This window comes from Schistocerca cancellata, chromosome 1, assembly GCF_023864275.1.
Source record: "Schistocerca cancellata isolate TAMUIC-IGC-003103 chromosome 1, iqSchCanc2.1, whole genome shotgun sequence".
In the NCBI taxonomy this organism is placed as follows: Eukaryota; Metazoa; Arthropoda; class Insecta; order Orthoptera; family Acrididae; genus Schistocerca; species Schistocerca cancellata.
The window spans coordinates 519,579,434-519,603,916 of record NC_064626.1 but is presented as its reverse complement, the minus strand read 5'-3'; the positions used below and the strand labels follow the sequence as shown (position 1 = coordinate 519,603,916).

Genomic DNA, 24,483 nt, shown 5'->3' with positions numbered 1-24,483 from the left:
ACAACTTGAGATGAAAATGGAAGTTTGGATATAGACATCACATTTCTCATTCAGGAAAGGTAACATATGTACTCGGCTTTTTCAAGTAGAAGGAAATGGCTGTAATTGTTAATTGTGCAATTGATAAAATTTAGTTTTGAGCTGACATGTCAGTCTACAAGTATTCTTTTCCTAACAACAGCTTACATATAAACTGTGCCAAATAAGACCATAGAAAATACAATGGTCCTGGTTTATTCTCATAATATAGACAAAAATGTATTTTCAACACCTGTACACAGTCTTCAACAAGTACTTACAGAGGAATAACAAAAAGGACAGCAAAAGCTGTACAACAAATCTCACACTAATTCCAAGAAAACATGAAATATTCATGACGTATCTCAAGACTCATTCGTATTTATCAGTACATTTCACACATAAAAATCGATGCATCTATGTCTTTTCACATATAAATATTTTATAGGGGAGAAAAAGTGTATATATACACATTCACTTTAATAAAGCTCTGCAATATTAATTAGTAAAAGGTTGAATAACATTCTCAAGCTAAGCCACGTTTCCTCATTTCCTTCATGAGTTCATTTCCCATTTGGGCTGGGCTCCTTGTCACCACCACTCCAGCCTGAAAAAAAAGGTGTAGTTTATAACAAAACTGCTATGGAATCTATATGTAAGATAAATAAAGTCCCTGGACTAAGTTTTCATCTTCAGAATCCACACCAACAAAAGATTAAAGAGAATTACGGACTCTCCTACCCATTTTAGACACGTGGGTTCACAGCTGTAAACAAAAGTTTTCTTTACAATTATCTCATTCCTACAGTTTTCCTTTTTGGAAATAAATCTTTGGTTCAGAAGGTCAGATACATTCAGGAATTAAAAACAATTATTTACCTTTTAAGACAGACATATTGCTACAATGAAACAATGGAAAATCCAAGACGGAATGTAACAATATAATGAGAAGGATAGTTGCTACTCACCATATGGCAGAGATGCTGAGTTGCAGTGACTCAGCATCTCGGCTATATGGAGATATGTACAATGATCTGACAAAAGAAAGTAATCAGACTGAAGAAATAATGGTACCAAAATGGAAGATGATAAGAGAGAAGGCTAAAATACTGAATTCAGTATTCTGACAAAGTTTCACTGCAGAAGATTGTGATAGGGCACCTCCTTTAAAACATGATACAAACACTGAAATGGCAGATATTGAGATAAATAATCATGGAATCAACTAACACTGCTTGACAGTGGAAAGGCATCTGGACCAGACGAAATACCTGCGAGGTTCTACAGAGATTATATGAAACAATTCGCTCTCCCTCTAGTAGTATTATATCATAGGTTGATGGAACAAAGAAAGGTACCAAGCAATTGAAAATAGCAAAAGGTCATTCTTGTTTTCAAGAGGGACTGTCACAGCTAAACCATGTAATTACAGTCCTTTATCACTGACATCAATCTGATGTAGAGTTATGGAGCATGGTCTGTGCTCCTGCATTGACATTTTGGAGAACAAAAATCCTCTCTATAGAAACCAACATTAATTCCGTAATCAGATATCTTGCAACAAACAGCTTTGTTCATCTTTGAAATCCAGAGCACCACAGACAGGCACCCAGGTTAGCACTGTGTTCCTTGACTTCTGGAAGCATTTAATACAGTTCTACATGTCATTGAGTATCAGACACGATTTATGATTAGATTCAGAACTTTTTACAAGACAGATCTCAATACATTATTCATAATGGGATGAAATCAACAGATGTAGCGGTAACTTACTGTTTACAATATATGAATGATTTTGTGAATAAAAGTTTTTTTGTAGGAGCACTGCAATATTACAAGACTGTAGTGAAATATAGGGTGACCTGCACAGGATCAATAAAAGGTACAGCGAAGGCTGACCCCTGAATGTAAACGAACTAAACATTATGTGATAAATAGGCACAGTGATCCATTACTGTTTGATTCTGTTATTGGTATAAAAAAATCACTAGAAACTGCAACAATTGGAAAATACCTAGAAGTTGAAATAACAGGAGGGGGAGGGACGGATGAGAGAGAGAGAGAGAGAGAGAGAGAGAGAGAGAGAGAGAGAGAGAGAGAGAGAGATCGAATTATGTGCAGCAAATTTCGTCATACAACAGTTTAGTGGGTGCAATAGCATTATAGAGATACTCAACAAACTCCAATGACAGAGATTTTCATATTCTATCACTTGCTGCATGCAAACTATTAGTCCTGCAGAAAAAATGAACAGGAACTTTTTGTAGGAAATTTAATGTAGTTGGATATGCTTTAGTGGAGGCCACAGTTTTCGTGTTATTCAAGAAAAACACATGTGATGGTCACTTTTCTACCTTTTCCTTGAATAATTCAAGAACTACTGCCTCTAGCAAAAACGTATACACTGTATAATGGTGAGACAGAGATTCCGAAAACTGTATTTTAAACTGCAAAATATTTACAGGGACAGAAGTGGACTTGGCACACAATTTATTGGCTTCAAATTGCACACTAAAATTGAACAAATTTCAGAAAGGTAAAAAAAATTAAGGAGATGGGACCTAGATAAGTTGAAAAAACCAAAAGTAGTTGAGAGTTTCAAAGGAAGCAAAAGGCAACAACTGACTGAAACATGGGTAAGGAAAGCAAAAGATAACAAATGGGAAGCTATGAGAGATTAAATAGTGAAAGCAGCATAGGATCCAATAGCTAAAAATACAAGGCATAGTAGTAGTAGTGGTGGTGGCGATGGTGGTGGTGGTGGTGGTGGTGGTGGTGGTGGTGGTGATTGTAGTGGTAGTATGACACATGAGATATTGAATCTAACTGAAAGGGGAAGAAAACACAACAATGCAGCAAGTTAAGCAAGCACAAGACAATAAAGTATCTAAAAAATAAGACGGACAGAAAGTGCAAAATGGCTACACAGGAACTGCTATATGAGGAATATAAGGCTTACAAGAATGCACAAGAGTGGGAAAGGTAGATGCAGTATACAGCAAAATTAAACACACATTTGGAGATAAGGGAAGCAGCTATAGTTGCATAAATACTAAAAGTTCAGATAGCAAGCCAGTACCAAGCAATGAATGAAATACTGAAAGGTGGAAGAAATATAGAGGAGGACTAGACAGGGGGTAAAAACTTGAAGTCAATATTGCAGAAGATGAAGATTAGATATGGGATATGCTATAGCAACAATAATTTGCTAGAGCACTGAAAGATCTAAGCCGAAACAGCATTCCATCAGGAAACTTTAGATTCTTACGAAAGCTAGTCATAACAAAATTATTCTACTTGAGATATGAGACAGGCAAAATGCCCTCATACTTCAAGAAGAATATTATAATTCTGATATCAAAGAAAGCATAAGCTGTTATCTGTGAATATTATTGAACCATCAATTTCATACGTCAAAGTTGGAAAATACTGACATGAATTATTTACAGAAGAATGAGAAAACTGCTAAAAGCTGAACTCTGGGGAGATCAGCTTGGGTTCCACAGAAATGTAGGAATAATACTGGCTCTAGGATTTGACTTTGAAGATAGACCGAAGAAACCTCAAACTATGTTCACAACTTTTGGTTAGGTTTTTGATAACGTTGACTGTAATACTTGCTTTGAAATTCTAAGATAAAATATAGATAGTGAAAGGTTATCTACAGCTTGTATAGAAACCAAACTGCAATTACAAGAGTTGGGGGTGTGGGAGAGAAAATTTTTTTGAGAAAGCATGAGAAACAGTTGCAGCCTGTCTCCAAAGTTATTCAATTAATAAAGGCAACCTAGGAGGTGTTAAAGTTCAGAGAGAAAAATAAAACCTCTGAAGTTTTCCAATGACATTGCAATTCTGTCAGAGGCAGCAAAGGATTCAGAGAAGTAGCTGAATGCAATGGATACTGTCTCCAAAGGATATACGGTGAATATCAACAGGAATAAAACCAAGATAATGGAACACGGTCTAATTAAAGTAGGTGATACTGAGGGGATTGGATTAGGAAATCAGACAATTAAGTAATAGATGATTCTTACTATTTGGACTGCAAAACAACAAACCATGTCCAAAATAAATAGGATGCAAACTGCAGACTGTCAATAGCAAGAAAAGCATTTCTGAAAAAGGAAGAACTTGTAAACATCTAATTTAAATTTTGTGTTAGGCAGCATTTTCATAATTAATTTATCTGTAATGTAAACTCATACAGAACTGAAATGTGGATGATAAGCAGTTCAGTCAAGAAGAGAACATAAGCTTTTGAAATGAGGTTCTACAGAAGAATGCTGAAGTTTGGATGGCGTTAACAAAATGTATAGTCTGCCAACAACAGTCCCTAAAGTTATAAGAAACTTTGAGTTGTAAGTATTGGCTCAGCTAAGGGGCTCAGGTGAGGGTATTCGCTTAGGCCAACTTTGGTATCCATGCGGTAACTAGCAAGCAGATGATCAATGACAGGAGACTGGTGGTGTTTCCCAGGCAGAGAAGTGATTGTGTGAGCACTGGCTTGAGTATCAGCATGTGGAGGAAGTTGCCAGCACTAAAGATGGTGGCTGTTGTAATATGACAAATTGGGGTTATTAAGAAATACTTTATAATTAAACAAACAACTCCATCTAACCTTCCAACCACACCTAGCTGCCCTACCCTCTCTCCACCTCATCCCTGTATGCTCCCACTAGCAGCACTTTACCGTCCACTCCTGCCCTGCTACACCTCACATCCCATGCCCCAGACTCCTCCTTACTGCTGCCCGGTTGCCTCTCCCATCATGTGCAGTTCTCATAGTTTGGCTTCAGCTGCCAGAGACTGTGTGTGTGTGTGTGTGTGTGTGTGTGTGTGTGTGTGTGTGTGTGTGTGTGTGTGTTAAAGGTCTTGTTGGCCGAAAGCTCATTTTGTAATAGTCTTTTTATGGTGTCTATCAGCACCTCTGCTGTATGATGAGCAGCAACTATCCTTTTCAAAATACTGATTAAAATTAAACAATAATCCACAGTTTGAACAAGTAGTAAAACCGATCACATCAAAGTAATCATGGCACTGAGGTGCACATATTGAGGGACAAATATTATGTATATCACAAGAATTACTGGAGATGGCTCACAGTAGTAAATAAATGCTTTTACAAAAATCGTTAAGAATTAATAATGGAGTGGAGGGAAGGGATGGGATGGGATGGGATGGGATGGGATGGGATGGGATGGGAGGGGAGGGGAGGGGAGGGGGAGGAAAAGGGGGAGGTGGCCTAGAACTAGGAAAGTGAAAGCTGCAGATAGTGGTTTATCATCCTGTGTAGACTACAAACCTGACCTGTTATGCTCAAGAGAATGTACTACAGAGAGACAACTTTTAACTGCAATGCACGTAATTCACACTCAATGTCTAGTCGGTAGTGGGATATTTTTCCTTTCACTTATCACTTTTTTACCTTCAGCAGTATATGTTGCAGCAAAAAATGCCAAGCTGCACTGCGGTTTTGAATCAATGCTGAACTGTAGGTCTCTCATAACTGGCCGGATAAATGAGTCTGAAGGTCAGAAGAAAGCAAGGACATACCATCTCTAATACGACCGCACCAAGTAAAGTGGTGTGGTGTGCAAATCAGCTTCCAGGTTGAGGACAGTGTAAATTAATAGTTTCATTAGTGAATACAGTTTTCTTCATGAGAATGTAACTGATTAGCTTCAGCTTGCTCTTCTGCTTCTTTCTTTTCACATTTAGAACTAGATAGTATGAAATACCTTTAATACAGTATAACCCCACTTTTACGTTCCCGTAATTATTGTTTTCCCACCGTTCACGACATTTTTGATCGGTCCCGTCAAATTTTCAATGCCCACAATGTTAATTTGCACCTGATTTTGCGTCAACACATTTATAATTTTCCCCACAATTTATGCATTACGAAAAAATGTTTGCGGAGAAAAAATGATGCAGGCATGATGTTGGCTGCCCAATAATGTTTACAAATATTACGTGGTTAAGCTACCTGACACCAGAACACTACTCAGAACATTTGAACCAGTAAACATGTAAAAGTTGCAACAATTCGTGCTATATCACCCATCACTGCCAAACTCTACATGTCATGGTGGCTCATGGGGGTAACTAGGTTCGTTCGAATGAAGATATCATGACCAATCACAACTATTTCCGAACTGTCTCTATTGTGCAAACACAGTTTCGTGATTGTTGTGATCATCATGACACCTTTGTCGAACCATATTTAGCATGTTTCAGCTTATGGCCACTTGAGAGCATTAGGTGACACTGTCATTCACTTTGCATTGCTCAATTCGAAAACAGCACCGGTTACGTATTTTAACGTTGCTGAGCAAAATGTGTTTCGAGAATTTATTCCTGTTGTGAAGTGCAGTATTTACGTATTTTTTGTGATATTACACAAACAAACAATGTGATTGATAGTTAGCATGTCTCTGTGTGGTTTTCTACATAACTTATGAGGCACAGTACCTGATAACCTCAAAAAGACAACTACAGTGCAACAGACGCAGAATAACACATATTCAAACACCACACAAAATACTTATTTAAATATTTTCACTTGAAAATGAGAAAGAGTTCTCGAAACGCGTCCTGCTATGCATGAAAAAATACGTAACTAGTGCAGTATTTCATTATTTGAATAATAAATCAATGCTGCAGGCTTTCAAAAACCTCAATTATGACATATGAAATTTGAGTCAAACGTTCCTACTACAAATACAGTTATCAGTTTCAGTTACATCAGCAGTTTTAAGTGCAAGGGGGTATCCTACAAGTAACTTTTACAGTTTCAAAGGTTATTTCCCACATTTTACATTTTCCTGTGTTTTACACCATTTTTTGAAGTCCCTTGAAAAGTGTAAAATTGGGTTTTCTCTGTAGAAGGTCACATAACAAAACCTTAAAGACTAATAAAAACCAGTATGAGTCTGTACACAATAAAGCTATATAGACCTTTCTTTTGGACGTATTTTTGCGAAATGTTTTGGACATAATTCTATGTTATTTACATAATTTATTGCATTTTTTCCACCACCATGGATCCTTGCTCTTTCCTTCTGTGTCAATACAGAAAAGTTTCCTTGTCCCTAGCCATATCTGTCCCACATATTGTTCCTGTGTTGTTGTTTGGCTCATGGAATCACCCCAAATGGCCTTACCCTCAAATTACCCATATCTGGCTGCCATCCCTCCTTGCACAATGACCTCTACCTGTTCAGATTCTGCCAATCCTTAGCCCTCGCCAACACAGTACTGCAAAACCATATCAACCAAGCCCAAACCTCCTTGCAGTACCTGCTCTCCATCTGCAGAATTCTCCTGTTGTGCAATCCCAAATTCCTGGAACCTATAACACACACTGAAACTCTTACCCTGCAGAACTTGAGCAATATGCACAATACCACCTCAAAAAGCTCTCCATCTTGCTCACATCCTACTCCCCTTGGAGTACCACTGTCCACTACCTCTACAACAAACTCAAAACATCCCCCACACCCCCTCACAACTGACAAACCCTGTCTCGCAGACCTCCTACACTTGCCGCACCTTCCAAAACTCCCTCCCACCACCACACAGAATCCAGAATCTAAACAGACACATAAAATAGTCATGAAGTTTTCCTCCAGAAGCCTTAGCCCCACAGAAATATCAGTCCTTTCCAAAGGCCCCACCTTTTTCCCCACTCCCAAATTCAATCATGCCGGACTTGTTAAAGATCTTCTCTCCTCCTCGCACTCCCTAAAGTGAAAACACTTTTTCACCACCAATCCTACCAATCACACCTTCAACCTACTACTTGGAACCTACTCTCCTATATAAAAGGTATGAACCATTTCCTCCACTGACTCTCCCTTTAACACTGGGTGCCCTACTCATAACTATTGATGCCACTTCCCTTTATACTAATATTCTTAAAGCCCATGCCCTTACCGCTATTGAACACTACCTTTCCCAACGCCTGACGGATTCCAAACCAACAACCTCTTTCCTAGTCACCATGGCTAACTATATCTGCACCCACAATTACTTCTCCTTTGAAGGCATTACCTACAAACAAATATGAGGTACGGCTACGGGCACCCATATGGCACCATTCTATGTCAACCTATTCATGGGCCATCTAGAGGGATCCTTCCTAAAAACCCAGAATCCTAAACCTCACCTGGTTCAGATTCATTGATGACATCTTTGCAATCTGGATTGACGGTGAAGTCACCTTATTCACATTCCTCCAGAACCTCAAAAACTTCTCCCCCATTTGCGTCACCTGGTTCTACTCAGCCCAGGAAGCCCCCTTCCTAGATGTTGACCTCCACCTCAAAGATGGTTACATCAGTACCTCCGTCCATATCAAACCTATTAACCACCAGCAATACCTCCACTTCGACAGCTGCCACTCATTCCATACCACGAAGTCCCTCCCATACAGCGTAGCCACCCGTGGTCATCGCATCTGCAGCGATCAGCAGTCCCTCTAAAAATATACTGGGGGTCTCACCGAAGCCTTCACAGACCGTAATTATCCTCCCAACCTGGTATAAAAACAAATTCCCCATGTCTTACCTTTCCAGTACCCTACCACCTCCCAAAGTCCCATTGTCTGGCCACAGAGGAGCATTCCCCTCATAATTCAATACCATCCAGGACTGGAGGGACTGAATTACTTTCACCACCCGGGTTTCAACTACCTCTCATGTGCCCTGAAATGAGAAATGTCCTGCCCACTATCCTTTCCACCCCTCCCACAGTGGTATTCTGTCATTCCACCGAACCTACACAATATACTCGTCCATCCTTACACAATCCCTGCTTCCAACCCCTTATCTCATGGCTCATACCCCTGTAATACATCTAGATGCAAGATCTGTCCCGTAAATCCTTCCACCATTAGCTACTCCAGTCTGGTCACAAACATCAGCTATCCGATCAAAGAGAGGGCTACCTGTGAAACCAATCGCTTGATCTACATGCTGAGCTGCAACCACTGAGCTGAATTATATGAGGGCATGGCAACCAACAAGCTTTCTGTCCGCATGAATGGCCACCGACAAACTGTGGCCAGGAAATAACACGCTGCCAAACATGACATTGTTCATTTCAAAGACTGCTTCACAGCTTATGCCATATGGATCCTTCCTACCAATACTAGGTTTTCTGAATTGCACAGATGGGCAGTCTCCCTGCAATACATCCTACGTTCCCATACACCCCCCCCCCCCCCCCCCCCCGGCCTCAATCTTCGTTAGTCATTTTTCTCACCCATCCAGTCCCTTCTCTGTTCCCATTCCAGCACAACACAGCTGTCATTCCATTATCACACCTAATCTTTTTACTTCTCTCCTTTTCCGATACTTCTCCTTCCCTCCGCCCCTCTCCCCGCCCTCTGTCTAACCTGTATCACCTCATTGTCTGCCTCCCCTGCCATACTATCCCTCCCACCCCACCCCAACCTCCTCCTTACCCCCACCCTGTCGCCATTCCCATCATGCACTGGTGCTGCTGCTCATAGTATGTGGTTTCGGTTACATGAGACTGCAGTCATGTGTGTGAGTTGCGTTTGTGTGTGGGGGTGTGTCTATTTTTGACGAAGGCCTTGCTGTCCCAAAGCTTTGTTTGTGACAGTCTTTTTGTTGTGCTAATTTGCTACTCAGCATCTTCACTAAATGGCGAGTAGCAACTTTCCTTTTCATAATATTGTTACATTCCATCCTGGATTTTCCATAGTTTGATATCTTTATACAGACTGTGACTAACCATTTTATATTACAACTCAGTTACTACTGTTCGAGACATTATACAATTATACATCCAGTTTGTTTTGAAATTAACGTCAACTTTCCACTGATTCCCTGTAAGGATGCAGAAATAGTCTAAATCTTCATATCTTCTAAAAAGTACAAATCCTTGAAAAAGACACCAATTTAATTACTTATATTTAAAAAATACCATGATGAATATTTAATTCTACAACAAGCATTTAAAAAAGACTAAAATGAACCATCAATAGAAATAATTCACTCCAACACCATGAAAGTTAAACACATTACATAATTAGTTTTACCTTTTGAAGGGCATTAATTTTATCCTGGGCCCCCCCTTTCCCACCAGAAATAATAGCACCAGCATGGCCCATTCTTCGCCCTGGTGGGGCAGTCAGACCAGCAATGAAAGAGACAACAGGCTTTGCTTGATCTCCCTGAAACATAATTTTTAAATGTCATATATTTGGTGTTAGAAGAATAGAGGTGTGTGTGTGTGTGTGTGTGTGTGTGTGTGTGTGTGCGCGCGCGCGCGCGGGGGCGCGCGCGCGTTTTGGACAAGAAGAGTAAGTCTACTAATTTATATGATAAAAAGTTTAAGCACAATTCTCCCTCTATACAGGGCGAAGAAAAATTTGTACACTCAGCCTTCACAGCACCATTTGTCACATACTGGCGAAACAAAAATGTCTATCATGAAATTTCATCTTGCTCATATTTCGGGCAGTAAATGGATGTTAAAGATTGGCAACTGGCAACACTGTAATCACATGTACGGTAACCACCACTGTCAGCTAGTAGAGCAGTGCCATGCAGTAGGGTTAGTGGATGGCGTTTTGGTTAGCGTGCAGGAGGTGAAGGGTTCAATTCTAGGTAGAGGCTTATTATTTGCTAAATTTAGTCTGTGTGGTATGGTATCTAGCATCTTAATCATCATACAGCGATTACAGTGCGTCTTCTACAAAGTGTTTGCAGTTATGCACTATGAACAAAGAAATGGAAGTACAATAGTTTTCACTGGTCAGCTTTTAAAGAAGCCTTTTGCACATCATGGGTGCAAATTGTTTCGCACTACTGTATCTAATATATTCCATAGCACTACTTATTTGCAAAGAACATTGCTAGCCCTACTGGTGACGTAAGGCTCTAACGAAATGCAATGGACATGAACATGGCAAGAATAATAGTTGGTGTTAATTCTTGGGACCATTGGGGGAGGGTACACGCAACAAACCAGTTTGGAATCTAGTAGATGCAGTGTTACGAAACAATTTGCATCCACAACATGCAAAAGATTTCTTTCAAAGCCGACCAATGAAAAGGATTGTATTTCCAATTCTGTGTTTGTAGTATATAACTGTATATGTTTTGTAGAAGACCCACTGTAATCACTGTGTGGCAATTAAGATACCATAGATTAGATTAGATTCAGTTTTCGTTCCATAGACTCAAAAAATGAGATGATTCTTGTGGGTGTGGAACATGTCGGAAAGTATAACATAAAAACATAAAACATATAATACTTACTAACCTGATCATTTGTCAGGAGATAGTCGAAATAGGTTAATACAATGCAGTAAACTGGAACAGCTAATATTTACAGAATTAACACACAATCAGAATGAAACACTGTTATGCACTATTAATAAATTTATCATACACAAAATATCTAATCTTGACTGTTGTGACCAAGTGTTGTCAAAACTGAATCTCTGTTACGACATTCATCTACAGAGTAGAAAGAGTTGCCTATCAAAAAGTCTTTTAAACTCTGTTTAAACTGTGCTTTATCTGAAACCAAGTTTTCAATGGTTGCTGGCAATTTATTGAAAGTGTGTGTTCCTGAATATTGGACCCCTTTATGGACCAAGGTAAGTGATTTTAGGTCTTTATGTAGATTGTTCTTATTCTTAGTATTGATACAAAGTATTGAGCCGTTGGTTGGAAATAGAGATGTATTACTTGCAACAAAGTTCATTAAGGAATAAATATACTGAGAAGCAGTGGTTAGAATACAAAGTTCCTTGAACAGGTTTCTACAAGATGTTCTTGTATTTACACCACAAATGATTCTTATCACATGCTTTTCCACACTAAAAACTTTTGCTCGGTTTGACGAGTTGCCCCAGAATATGATCCCATATGACATAATAGAATGAAAGTAAGAAAAGTATGAAAGTTTTTTTTATGTTTATATCTCCTACATCTGACATCATTCTCATGGCAAATACAGACTTGTTTAGGCACTTAAGCAATTCTGTGATATACCCTTCCCAACTGAATTTATTATCAAGTTGTTTAACACTGTCAACCTCTTCGATCTGCATGTCTTCATATGTTATACACATGCTGGAAGGAAATCTCTTACAGGTTCTGAACTGCATATAATGGGTCTTCTCAAAGTTTAATGACAGTGAATTAGCTTTCAACCACTTATGCCAGTGAAAATTTGATTAGCAGTTCAATATTCTTGAAATCAAAACAGTTTCTAACAAATATTGTAACTCCTCCTTTCTCCATATTTTCTCTACAGAAATAAGAAGCTAACTCGAATCCTCTAACATTTAACATTTCTATACCAGTGGTCACATGATGTTCCGAGAGGTAGATTATATCAACTGGTTTGCTCAACTCTAATTCTTCAACACAAGTAAGCAACTCATTAAGCTTACCCCTTAGTCCTCGGATATTCTGATGCAATAGTGATAACTGATTTTGTGCACTGGCTGAATTACAACTGGATAAATCTAATTTTCCTGCCAACTTTTGAGTATCTTTAGTTTCAATCAGAGGCTGTCTGCATGAATTGTGTGCATTAAAATTTGCTTTCTGGCTGCCTGTTTTATCAATGTGAATGTCATTTTCAGCCTGTCTCTGAACATATTTTGTTTCGGCCTTCCCTACCCTAAAAAAACTGCTGATCTGTCACTTGTAACCACTGGTACTTTACCACTGTGACAGTGTCCCCCCCCCCCCCCTCCCTTTTATGTTATTTGCTATTAGCCCAGACAGTTTTCCCTTACCTTTCCTGCTAATAGTCGACAGGAACCACACTGATATGACACCCCACATCTGATCCAAGAGCAGCCATTCCACCTCTAAACTAATTCTCCTAACAGAAGAGTTTAAATGAGGCCAGTCATAGCACCTCAGAACAGACACAAGCCCAATACCAGTATGTCTCATTGCTGAAGCTATCTTTACCAGTCTCTTTCGATTGAATAATTAGGTTCCTATCTATGCCATTGCCTGCCCCACCCACTATTACCACGGTGTCTTCCTTTGTGACGTCTTTACAAAGTGAACCTACATCCTCTATCACCTGACCCAGACTTCCACTAACTTTAAAAAAGTTTGTGAGCTGGTAACCTGACCCTAGTCCATCATGCAACAGTTGGACAACACCTCTACCATGTGAATTACCTAACAACAAAACCTTCTTCTTCACAGCTTTTTCTGACTTCTTAGTTTTCAAACACTTTTTGAAAGTTTGTTGTGTCCTGTCTACTCCTACATATATTTTTGGCTCATCAGTTTCCAACTGTGACAACAGATCAAACCTGTTTTCCACATTCACAACCACACTGTCTGAGAATGTCCTATTCCTATTTCTTCTATAACCTGTTGTCAGTTCGCACCTCTCTTTTCCCTTCTCCCCCCCTTAACCTTTCCAGATCTTGTTTCGCTTTACCTAGTTCTGCCTGAAGGGCAACAATCTTCTCCTCCTGTTCCACTATCTTCCTATTTCTGCAGCAAATGCTACACAACCAATGATCCACGTTTATTTCCCCAATTCCCACACCACTACAGTCACCCACATGAAAGAAACTGCAACAACCCTCACATCACATCCCGGAACTAACAATCCTGAGACAAGTCATACACTTCTCACTCGTGGCAAACAAATTTTAGCTTTAGTCTCAGTTAAAACAAGAATAACATTGTAGACTACTCAATTAATAAATTAATGTTCTTAGAAAGTTTAGGACTAAAGTTCAGATACTATTTCAAAACTTCTGGAGAAACAAAAACGAAATAACCTGTATTGTTTATGTGACGAAACAAAAAGTAAACGAAGAACTGAGAGCTGAGCCTACAGTATATAAAGTTTCCACTTATTTCGGTACTTTTCATTTCGACTACTTACTAGAGAATCAAATGGATAGCGTATAAGAATACACTAGCAACACAAACTTTACTTTATTGAAATAATCACATAACTTACAGTATATCACAATGTAAACAAATCCTAGTCCAAAACTCGCACCTATGTAATGTTTTCTTTTTTCAGAAAATATGCAAAAAAAGTGAATCCTTCAATTGATAGCTCACAATAAGCATTAATTTACTTAATTATGATGTAATATTGCCTTATTAATTGTTATTATGCAATTAAAAACTTATCTTTATGAGAACTGTGAATGTGCATGACCCGTCAATCAAACACAGACTACTTTTAGCAAACAAAAACAAGTCAGCCACGACCCAGAATCGAACCTTCGACCTCCTGTGTGCTAACACGAAATGCTATCCACTGCCCCAACTGGACAGCATTGCTCTACATTTAGTATTGCTAGTGTATAAGGAATTGCGCTGTGAAGTCAGAGTGTGCGAAATTGTCTTCACCCTGTATATATGCATGCCCCCACTTATTTGTTGACAATAACGTAGGAGGACATGTCTAAGAAAATGAATGAGTAGTGATAACTGCTGTATAATGGAGGCACTGAGTATTGGTTAGGCACATAAGCTGACTTACTATATTGAAATTCTTGTTTATGAACTTGTGTTTTGTGCTATGATTATGAATGCAAGTTTGTAGACAATTTTTTATTACTCAATGATTCCACTATAATGTGAATAGATACCTTTACTCATCCCATTACTTGTATTCTGCCCATGCTGCTACAGTACTGTGGGACTTAGTATTTTTTATTAATATCTTAAAGGATTTGGTGGACATTCGAATTTCTGTGATCTTACAATTTTGTTGAACCTTGCAGTAAATGTCGAGATGATTCACCTCTCAGGGCTAAGACTGATTCAGTCCACATCTCTCCACGTCCATTCTCTGACTTATTACGAACTTCTCTTGAGAAATGTTACAGACTAAAAAAAACATAAAATAAACACCCCAAATTCTTCGTGGTCACTTATTATTTGTTTTAGGGACACTATTTTTATACTTATGAGCACATTTACTAAATACAGAGAAATTACACTTAAAAAGCTTTAGAGGATTTAACCCCATTACTAAAAAAGAACCTCCTCTAGATTTTTCCTCACACTGCAGTCTTCAGCAACATGTGTCAATGCATCTTTTTGTTGCCTACCAAAATATAATTTGGTCACTGTTTCAGTATTCTTTCATGCCTCTGAATCCTTCCTGGGCTCAATAATTACCTGATAACATGTCTGGCTACCTCCATGTCATTCTCATTAAAAACATTGTAGTGCCTTGAGACTTTCGAAAAATTCTAGAGGCCCTTGGCTTTCCTCTATCTCTAACACCTGATATTTTATGTATGAGCATGAGAAACGGGAGAGAGTCTTCCTCGTGCCGGTTTTCTGTTTGTGCACAGTGGATGTGTGTCAAGAGGATATGGCAGTAATGATGGTCGATCAGCGTGGGCAAGTGGTTGCCTCGCTCATCACAGAAGTTACATGACCAGCACTAGGAGCAAGTGCGCCTTACTCCATGACAGTGCTACATCACTCATTATTGTAAACAGTTGAATTGTGTAAAATAAAAGAAAAGACACTTACTTTTACTAACACTTACTTACTGACTCGCTAGAATTGCGGACGGTGGACTTGAGAGAACTTTGAGAGATTTTGAAACTGTATTTATTGTAAAAGTAATTAATAGTTTCTGATGTGAGTCAAGGGACTTACAAAATATGATTCATTTATGTGGAAAGTGTTATGCAGTGTTCTGTTTGTGGAAGTGAAATATAGGAGGATTGATTTAAAAGTGTCTTGAGTGTATGCAAACATTTTAAGAGTAGGGAAAATTCCTCCAAACAGCATCTTATCTTTGGAGAAGAAGTGGGGGAGACCATCGCAGTCGGCTATCCTGAAAAGATCGGCAAAGCAACTTCGGGTAAGTCCAATGATGAAGGGGACATGTGGGTATTGCACACCAGCACCACATTGCTTCCTCTAGTTGCAGGAAACCACCAGAACATAAATGTGTGGCTCAATGGATAAAAACTTGACTGCAAATCCAAAGATTTGGGCTTCAATCTGTAGTTGGTGTTAAGAGATTGTTCTGTTACTACAGCTTATTCCACCTCTAGCAGTGACCTGTTAATGTGAAAAGTGCCACATTTCACCAAAGTTCAGAGTCCATATTAAACTGTGGGTCCTCTTATAACTGACTGGGTCAGTCAGTTCAAATCATGAGGAACATAAGGACATACCACCTCCAAAACGACCATGCATAGTAAAGTATTGTCGTTTTCAAACTTCCTTTGGGTGTGAGGCAGTTTTATTTTAGTCATAATTATATCATCCATCCCAAGACTCTTCCCTGACCCCCGTGCTTTTACCCTCTCGTAGTTATTCCCAAGTTCACTTCTTCTCTGCTTGCTGTGCAATCCCACGTTTTTGAATGGCTTTCACACTTTAGGTCTACATCTCACTGCCACTTAACAGACATTGGAATACCTTCATTTTGAAAACTCTATTTAACCAATGAAACTAACTCTAGGTCACATTTACTCTTCTGATTATTTCTTTTACTGTACATCCAAACTGTGTTATAACCTCTATTAGATATGAAAACTCATCACCTTGTTTTACAGCTTAATTGTTAATTTATTTTTGATGTGATGATTTTATAATGATTCAGTTTAATTTTCAGGTTTACTTTCAAACTTGTTTTATTCAGTTCTTCCAGCAGTGGCATCAAATGGTTGCTGCTGCTGTTGCTGCTACCGCCGACAGTGACAATGACTATTATTATTATTATTAATTAATTAATTAATTAATGATAGGAGATTCATAATCATAGTTGTAGAGAGGAGAAAGCTGAGAAATGCTGTAAAAATAGTGTTACCCGCTTGGCAGAATGAAGTGATTCTGTTACATCACGTATCTAATCTTCTGGAATGTTTTCTTTTTTCACAAGAACAACTTTGAATAAAATTTTGCTGTTTCTTCTCTTTCCAGCATTGTCCGCCATATAAACATTATAAAAGCAAACATCCATTGATCGTCAATCTTCTGCGATAGCTAATGCTTATTTCAGTCTTGATACTGAGTAAAGCAGTGACAGTGCCAGAGATATTAAGAAACTTCACTCTGTGATCAGATCAAGTGAGGAACTTAACTTGTTACAGACTTTTTTTTCTTAAAATAGTAGAAAGAGGCACTTGTACTTTTATTTAAAATAAAAATATGTTCAACATACATAGAAACAATTTGTGAAAACAGCATTGTATGCTTTCACATTTATGAATATCTTGTAAGCTTTGCAATAGATTTATGTTATCTTAATGTTTTGAAAAGATTATTATTTTTTTGAGGCTAGGCCAATAAGTATCTGCAATTTTGAGCTAATCAGCTTTAGGTTGGGAGTGCAGCTTGGTGCACATGTCAACTACTACATGGCACTGTTCTCTTTGCTTGTGGTGCATTTAAGTGTTGTCACAAAAGTTTGCTTTGTGCTCTTACAAAGTGTACTTGTCACACACAAGAGCACGGAAAGGAAACACCCATACTGTCAGCCAAATGGAAATTCAAGGGTCAACTCCCTTTAGGAAAGGTGATGACAAAAGGATTTTGGAACACACAAAGGCCAGTTCTTGTACTTTACCTGGAAAAGGGGGTAAACCATAAACAATATTATGGTGATATTCTTTGCAATGAGTTGAAGCCTGCAATTTGAAGCAAACAATGTGGTCTGTTGTCAAACAGTGGTCTTTTTTTAATGACATATATTGCCACTCTTCTGAATACTCTTCAGAATATGCATTTTGAGGGGTCGGAGCATCTTACATACAGTCCTGATGTGACTCCATCATATCTCCATTTGCATGGTCAAAGATAGTCTAAGAGGCTGTGAATTCACCTCTGATAAAGTGGTGAAAGAAGTGGTGAGCATGTGGTCTGCTGCTTGACCAAAAAATGAACCAAGGCACTGCAAAGCTTGTACAACAATGGACCAAGTGCAGTGAAAATAAGGGTGACTATGTTGAAAACTGATGTCATTGCACATTTTATATTGATTTTGTAATAAATTAGGAAAATAGTGAGCAAATACTTTTCGGTTTACCCTTGTATTACTGCATGTATTAAAATCTGCTGTTATTGAACTTTATCTTCTGTATTACCAGCATTTTCATAAAGGAAAAGGAAAAACTTACCGAATTGTGCTCAAGTAAATATTCAGCTGCTTTTTCTTCTGCAACCCCACCAATTTCTCCAATTAGTATAATCCCCCTCGTTTCAGGGTCGTTAAGGAACACTTCAAGGCAGTCAATGAAATCTGTACCATTAAAAGGGTCTCCTCCTATACCAACACATAATGTCTGCCCAAGACCAACCTGCAGATAGCATAAACAGATTTACATTAACAAACACATTATTAGAACAAAAAAGTAAAAATAAGTGTAAAAAATTATATCATACCTGTGTTGTTTGATGAACAGCTTCATATGTAAGTGTGCCAGATCTGGACACAACACCAATACGGCCCTTTTGATGGATATGTCCTGGCATAATTCCAATCTTGCACTGGACAGAAAATTTGAAATCATGGTACACAATAACAAACAAATGAAACTACTGTGTTACTCAATACAACATAAAGACATAAATTAAAAATACTTATGGCCGATTTCGAAAAAAACAATGGCCGGAGATCAATTTTGCCCCTACATCTGAAACTGAACCTGGTTCAACAAAGTCCCTTTGTTGTATGACACTAAACTTGAATCCACTTAATAAGGTTCAATGTTGACCTGAATTAGCATGAGACATGCTTGGCAACACTGCTATATCAACTACTGACATGATAATCACACTTTGACCACAGATATTAATCATACATAGTGTATACACAGTGTTTATTACTGAAGGTTTCATTAGACAAAGTTGGAACAAAATAAGAGGAAGAAAATTCTTTAGGAGGGGGAGGAAAAAAAAAAACCATGAACCATAGACCTTGCCATTGGGAGGGAGGCTTGCGTGCCTCAGTGATACAGATAGCCGTACCGTAGGTGCGACCACAACGGAGGGGTATCTGTTGAGAGGCCAGACAAACGTATGGTTCTTGAAGAGGGGCAGCAGCCATTTCAGTAGTTGCAGGGGCAACGGTCTGGATGATTGACTGATCTGGCCTTGTAACACTAACCAAAACAGCCTTGCTGTGCTGGTATTGCGAACGGCTGAAAGCAAGGGGAAATTACAGCCGTAATTTTTCCCCGAGGGCATGTAGCTTTACTGTATGGATAAATACAGTAAAGGGGTAAAATATTCCGGAGGTAAAATAGTCCCCCATTCGGATCTCCAGGCAGGGACTACTCAGGAGGACGTCGTTATCAGGAGGGGGATATATACATACATATAATAGAGGGAAACATTCCACATGGGAAAAATATATCTAAAAATAAAGATGATGAGACTTACCAAACAAAAGCGCTGGCAGGTCGATAGACACACAAACAAACAAACACAAACATACACACAAAATTCAAGCTTTCGCAACAAACAGTTGCTTCATCAGGAAAGAGGGAAGGAGAGGGAAAGACGAAAGGATGAGGGTTTTAAGGGAGAGGGTAAGGAGTCATTCCAATCCCGGGAGCGGAAAGACTTACCTTAGGGGGAAAAAGGGACAGGTATACACTCGCGCACACACACACATATCCATCAGCACATACACAGACACAAGCAAACATTTGTAAAGGCAAAGAGTTTGGGCAGAGATGTCAGTCGAGGTGGAAGTAAAGAGGCGAAAATGTTGTTGAAAGACAGGTGAGGTATGAGTGGCGGCAACTTGAAATTAGCAGAGGTTGAGGCCTGGTGGATAACGAGAAGAGAGGATATACTGAAGGGCAAGTTCCCATCTCCGGAGTTCTGACAGGTTGGTGTTAGTGGGAAGTATCCAGATAACCCGGACGGTGTAACACTGTGCCAAGATGTGCTGGCCGTGCACCAAGGCATGTTTAGTCACAGGGTGATCCTCATGCAAAATGTGGTGCTACAGAAGAATGCTCAAGATTAGATGGGTAGATCACATAACTAATGAGGAGGTATTGAGTAGGATTGGGGAGAAGAGGAGTTTGTGGGACAACTTGACTAGAAGAAGGGATTGGTTGGTAGGACATGTTCTGAGGCATCAAGGGATCACCAATTTAGTATTGGAGGGCAGCGTGGAGGGTAAAATTCGTAGAGGGAGACCAAGAGATGAATACACTAAGCAGATTCAGAAGGATGTAGGATGGAGTATGTACTGGGAGATGATGAAGCTTGCACAGAATAAAGTAGCATGGTTTTCAAGCCATTGTTGTCCCTGCTAAAGAAATTATCAATGCAAAGAGGGGCAGAAGTATGCCTTTGTAATGTCTGCTTAGGTAAAGTTGTCATTAAACTGAAGGCTGGTTTGAAAATCACACTGACTTACTATAAATAGGCGTGATCCTTTTGTATATGGTATATGGACTCTGAATCAGAGCGTAACCTGGCATTTTGCACATTCCTAATGCCAGAGGCAAAAAAAAGTGATGTGGGGAGGGGAGGAGGAAAATGGAAAAATGGGAAGGCAAACTCCAGACCGTAGGCATCATAGTCCAGCACATAATTGCTGAGCCACCAAGACAGAATTTCATTTCATTAGTGGCCAGTAAAGATGACTACTGAGTGACCTTTATCTTCTCATTATTTTGTCCATCAATGTGCATGCAGTTGTCATAGCACATTGAGCACTAAGCATTAGGTAGTTAAACTATCCCCCCACCCCACCCCCTTCCCGATGATTGACTTGCCTTCAATTTAATACAAATTGTGTAGTTGCTGCTTTTCAATCCTATAGAGCTATTTTATAAGGTATATTTAACAATTGTTGCCTCTTGTCAAACTCCACATACTTACTGTTCAATACAACTAGTTCACATTTCATTTTTTTTCCCCTCTGGCTTTTAAGGTTGTCTTCAAGAATTCTTATGGGAGCAATTATTATCTGCACTCATCATTTAAATAACCAATGAAATGTTACAAACTGATTTTTTTAAAAGCAGTGTATGTTAGTGACAATTCCTTTATTATTCAGTTATTTTCAACTTGTATTTGCAAAAATGAAATCTGTTCTTTTTCGGTGTTACTAAGCTGTGAGATAACAACTACAACTAGACTTGATCTGCAAAAATTTGTTAGTAAAAGATGAACCCGGTTCATGGTGAAATAACCCAAAATTCATGTTTATGCAACATAGATATCCAAGTTCGTTTTTTTGGTAATCTAAGACCAACTGCATTATATAAATCACCCCTTTAAAAAAAAACACTACAGGGCAACATGCAAACATTTCATAAAATTACTTTGAGCTTTTTCTCTGTCATCAATTAAAAGCAATTTAAAACATACATCTAGTTATCTTTTCTTCAAAGCATTTCACAAACATTGAACATTATTCACAGTTTTGGCAATGCTAGATGCTGAGCAGACAGCATCAACAGATGAGGCCAAGACTGTCCTATTCATCTTCAGTTTACTGTTTCACTTAACTGTAGTGAGCAGACAGAAACAGTAACACCTTAAAAATTCAGTTACATAATTTTGTTAAATGTGCAGGGGCCATAGAGCTTACATTTGAAAGTGTACTTGTCACCAGAGCTCAACATTACTTTGCTATCTTCTTAATTTTTATTCAATTAGACCTTTGTGTCAATAACACAAAATTACAGATTTGTCATCTCATAACCTACTCAGATCATATCAAAGGCAAGGATATAGAAATGTGACAATCATTACCTATTAGTAAAATACGTTGTAGCATTTGCCTAAGTTTGGGACAAATCACTATGATTTTATCATGTAAACAACCAATATCCTCTTGACATTAACAGTTTCACATTTTTCAAATCATTTTAGTGAATTTACAGTTACTACACGTAAACTAAGTAGAATTAAACCACTCAGGTTCACACACTATTCCATTTATTTCACTGGATTACAATCCCACAGAATACTGAAGTGGCTCTTAAATTTTCTGAAAGTATTAGTACTGTGTCAGGGGTTCATTTTAAACTTGGATTTGGAAACTGGCTGTTTTTAAAAGACAGCCTTCAATCCTTGTGGAAACCTTCTGAAATTTTATGTTACACAGTGCAGCTCAAATATGGACAGATGACTGGAGACGGGATTGAACCGTCGTCCTCCCGAATGCGAGTCCAGTGTGCTAACCACTGCACCACCTCGCTCAGTGCGGAGGTGAGGGTAGCAGAAAAGGGAAGAAGTAGAAAGACTGGGTGCGTTGGTGGAATGAGGGATGTGTAGTATTGGAATGGGGACAGGGAAGGGACTAGGTGGGTGAGAAAAAAATGACTGATGAATGTTGAGGCCAGGATGGGTATGGGAACGTAGGATATACTGCATGGAAAGTTTCCACCTGCGCCATTCAGAAAAGTTGATGTTGTTGGAAAGAATCCATATGGCACACGCTGTGAAGCAGTCACTGAAATGAAGGATGTCATGTTAGGCAGTGTGCTCAGCAACAGGGTGGTCCACTTGTTTGTTGGCAACAGTTTGTCGGTGACCATTCAAGTGGACACACAACTTGTTGGTTATCATGCCCACTTAGAATGCAGAGTATTGGTTCCAGCTTAGCTTGTAGATTATGTGACTGGTTTCACAGGTAGCCCTGCCTTTGATGGGATAGGTGATGTCTGTGACCAGACTGGATTGGTGGTGAGAGGATGTGTGGGACAGGTATTGCATCTAGGTCTACTACAGGGATATGAGCCATGAGGTAAGGGACTGGGAGCAGGGTTTGTGTAGGGATGGACGAGTATATTGTGTAAGTCGGTGGATGGTGGAATACCACTGTGGGGAGGGTGGAAAGGACAGGGCAGGACATTTCTCATTTCAGGGCATGATGAGAGGTAGTCGAAATCCTGGTGGAGAATTTAATTCAGATGCTCCAGTCTTGGGTGGTACTGAGTTATGAGGCGAATGCTGCTCTGTGGCCGAATAGTGAGATTTTGAGAGGTTGTCAGAGACTGGAAAGATAAGGCACAGGAGATTTGTTTTTGTACAAGGATGGGAGAATAATTACAGTCTGTGAAGGCCTGAGTGAGACCCTCTGTATATTTTGAGAGGGACTGCATGTCACTGCTGATGCGATGACCACAGGGGCCATACAGCCTAACCAGATGGATCCGTCCCACCAACACTAGCTTTTCTGAATTGCACAGACAGGAACTCTCCCTGCAATATATCTTATGTTCCCACAACCCTTCTGGCCTCAATCTTCGTTAGTCATTTTTCTCACCCATCCAGCCCCTTCCCTGTTCCCACTCCAGCACTACACAGCCTTCATTTTACCAACACACCCAGTCTTTTTACTTCTCTACTTTTGCGCTCCCCCCTCCCCCTTCCCACCCTCTCTCCACATCGTCCTTGCACGCTCCCCAGCAGCACTTCACTGTCGTCCACCCCCACCCTGCTAACCCTCCCCCTCCGTGGCCCAGCATCCTCCTCACCCCTATTCAGTTTCTGCTCCCATCGTGCACTGCTCCTGTTGCTTGCAGTGTGGCTTCAACTGTCAGAGGCTGTGTGTGTGTGTGTGTGTGTGTGTGTGTGTGTGTGTGTGTGTGTGCGCGCACACGCATTGAATATTTTTGACAAAGGCCTTGTTGCCCGAAAGCTTCTATTGTTGACAGTATTTTAGTTGTGCCTATCTGTGACTGAGCATCTCCCCTATATGGTGAGTAGCAACTTTCCTTTTCATAATGTTGTTATATTTGTATATTAAGTTTGGGGTTGAAATGGCCTATGAGAATCCTAGAAAAACAGATGGGGACTCATATAGGAAAGAGCTAAACTCTCACTGATCTGAAGTTAAAACTTCTATAAGACATCTAGTAGTTTTAGAGTAAATGGCACATGAAGCGACATTTGCTGTCATGACTTTGTACTTGGAAAATTGTCCAATCACCAAGAAATGCACAAACAGGACTGTATCTTGGTGGAACAATTGTATTGCAAAGGAAGCAAGTAAGAACACTGTCCGACTTTGCAAGAAGGAAAGGACAATGGGTAAACCTTCCGGAGCTCCTTGCCAAATACAAACTTGCTATGAAGCAAGTGAAACAATCATCCTGGAAGATATTCTGTAGGGAGGTGGAGGGTACAGCTGTCACGCATAACAAAATCCTCACAAGCATACCAACAAATCCAGGAGGCACACTAAAGAAGGATGCTGGGTATATAAGGACAGTGCATGAAATGATGGATGTGCTCCTCAAGGCTCACTTTTCTCAATGCACTCTAGAAAATAACATAGACCAAGATTCAGTCCCAGTGAGGTACTGGTTTACAGGTAACCAACAGAAGAACTGGGAATCTGCCAGAGGATGTGTTACTTCAAGTGAACCCAGTGGGCAGTGGGAATGTTTCAACCGTTTAAGTCACCAGACACAGATATAATTTTTCGAGCTCTACTACAACTTGCAGGAGAGGGATTAATCAGACCCCCATG

General features: G+C 39.4%; 1 protein-coding gene across 1 annotated transcript in view; it reads right to left on the bottom strand.

Moving 5' to 3' along the window:
• Nucleotides 1-218: 218 nt before the first annotated feature.
• Nucleotides 219-24,483, bottom strand: part of LOC126178875 (succinate--CoA ligase [ADP/GDP-forming] subunit alpha, mitochondrial) — a 50,470-nt gene continuing 26,205 nt past the window's right edge. The window contains exons 4-7 of the mRNA XM_049924565.1: nucleotides 18,417-18,521; nucleotides 18,152-18,331; nucleotides 10,085-10,219; nucleotides 219-625 (exon numbers count right to left, since the gene is read on the bottom strand). Coding sequence (XP_049780522.1) covers nucleotides 545-625; nucleotides 10,085-10,219; nucleotides 18,152-18,331; nucleotides 18,417-18,521 — 501 coding nt within the window. The 3' untranslated portion in view covers nucleotides 219-544. The remainder of the gene's footprint in view (nucleotides 626-10,084; nucleotides 10,220-18,151; nucleotides 18,332-18,416; nucleotides 18,522-24,483) is intronic.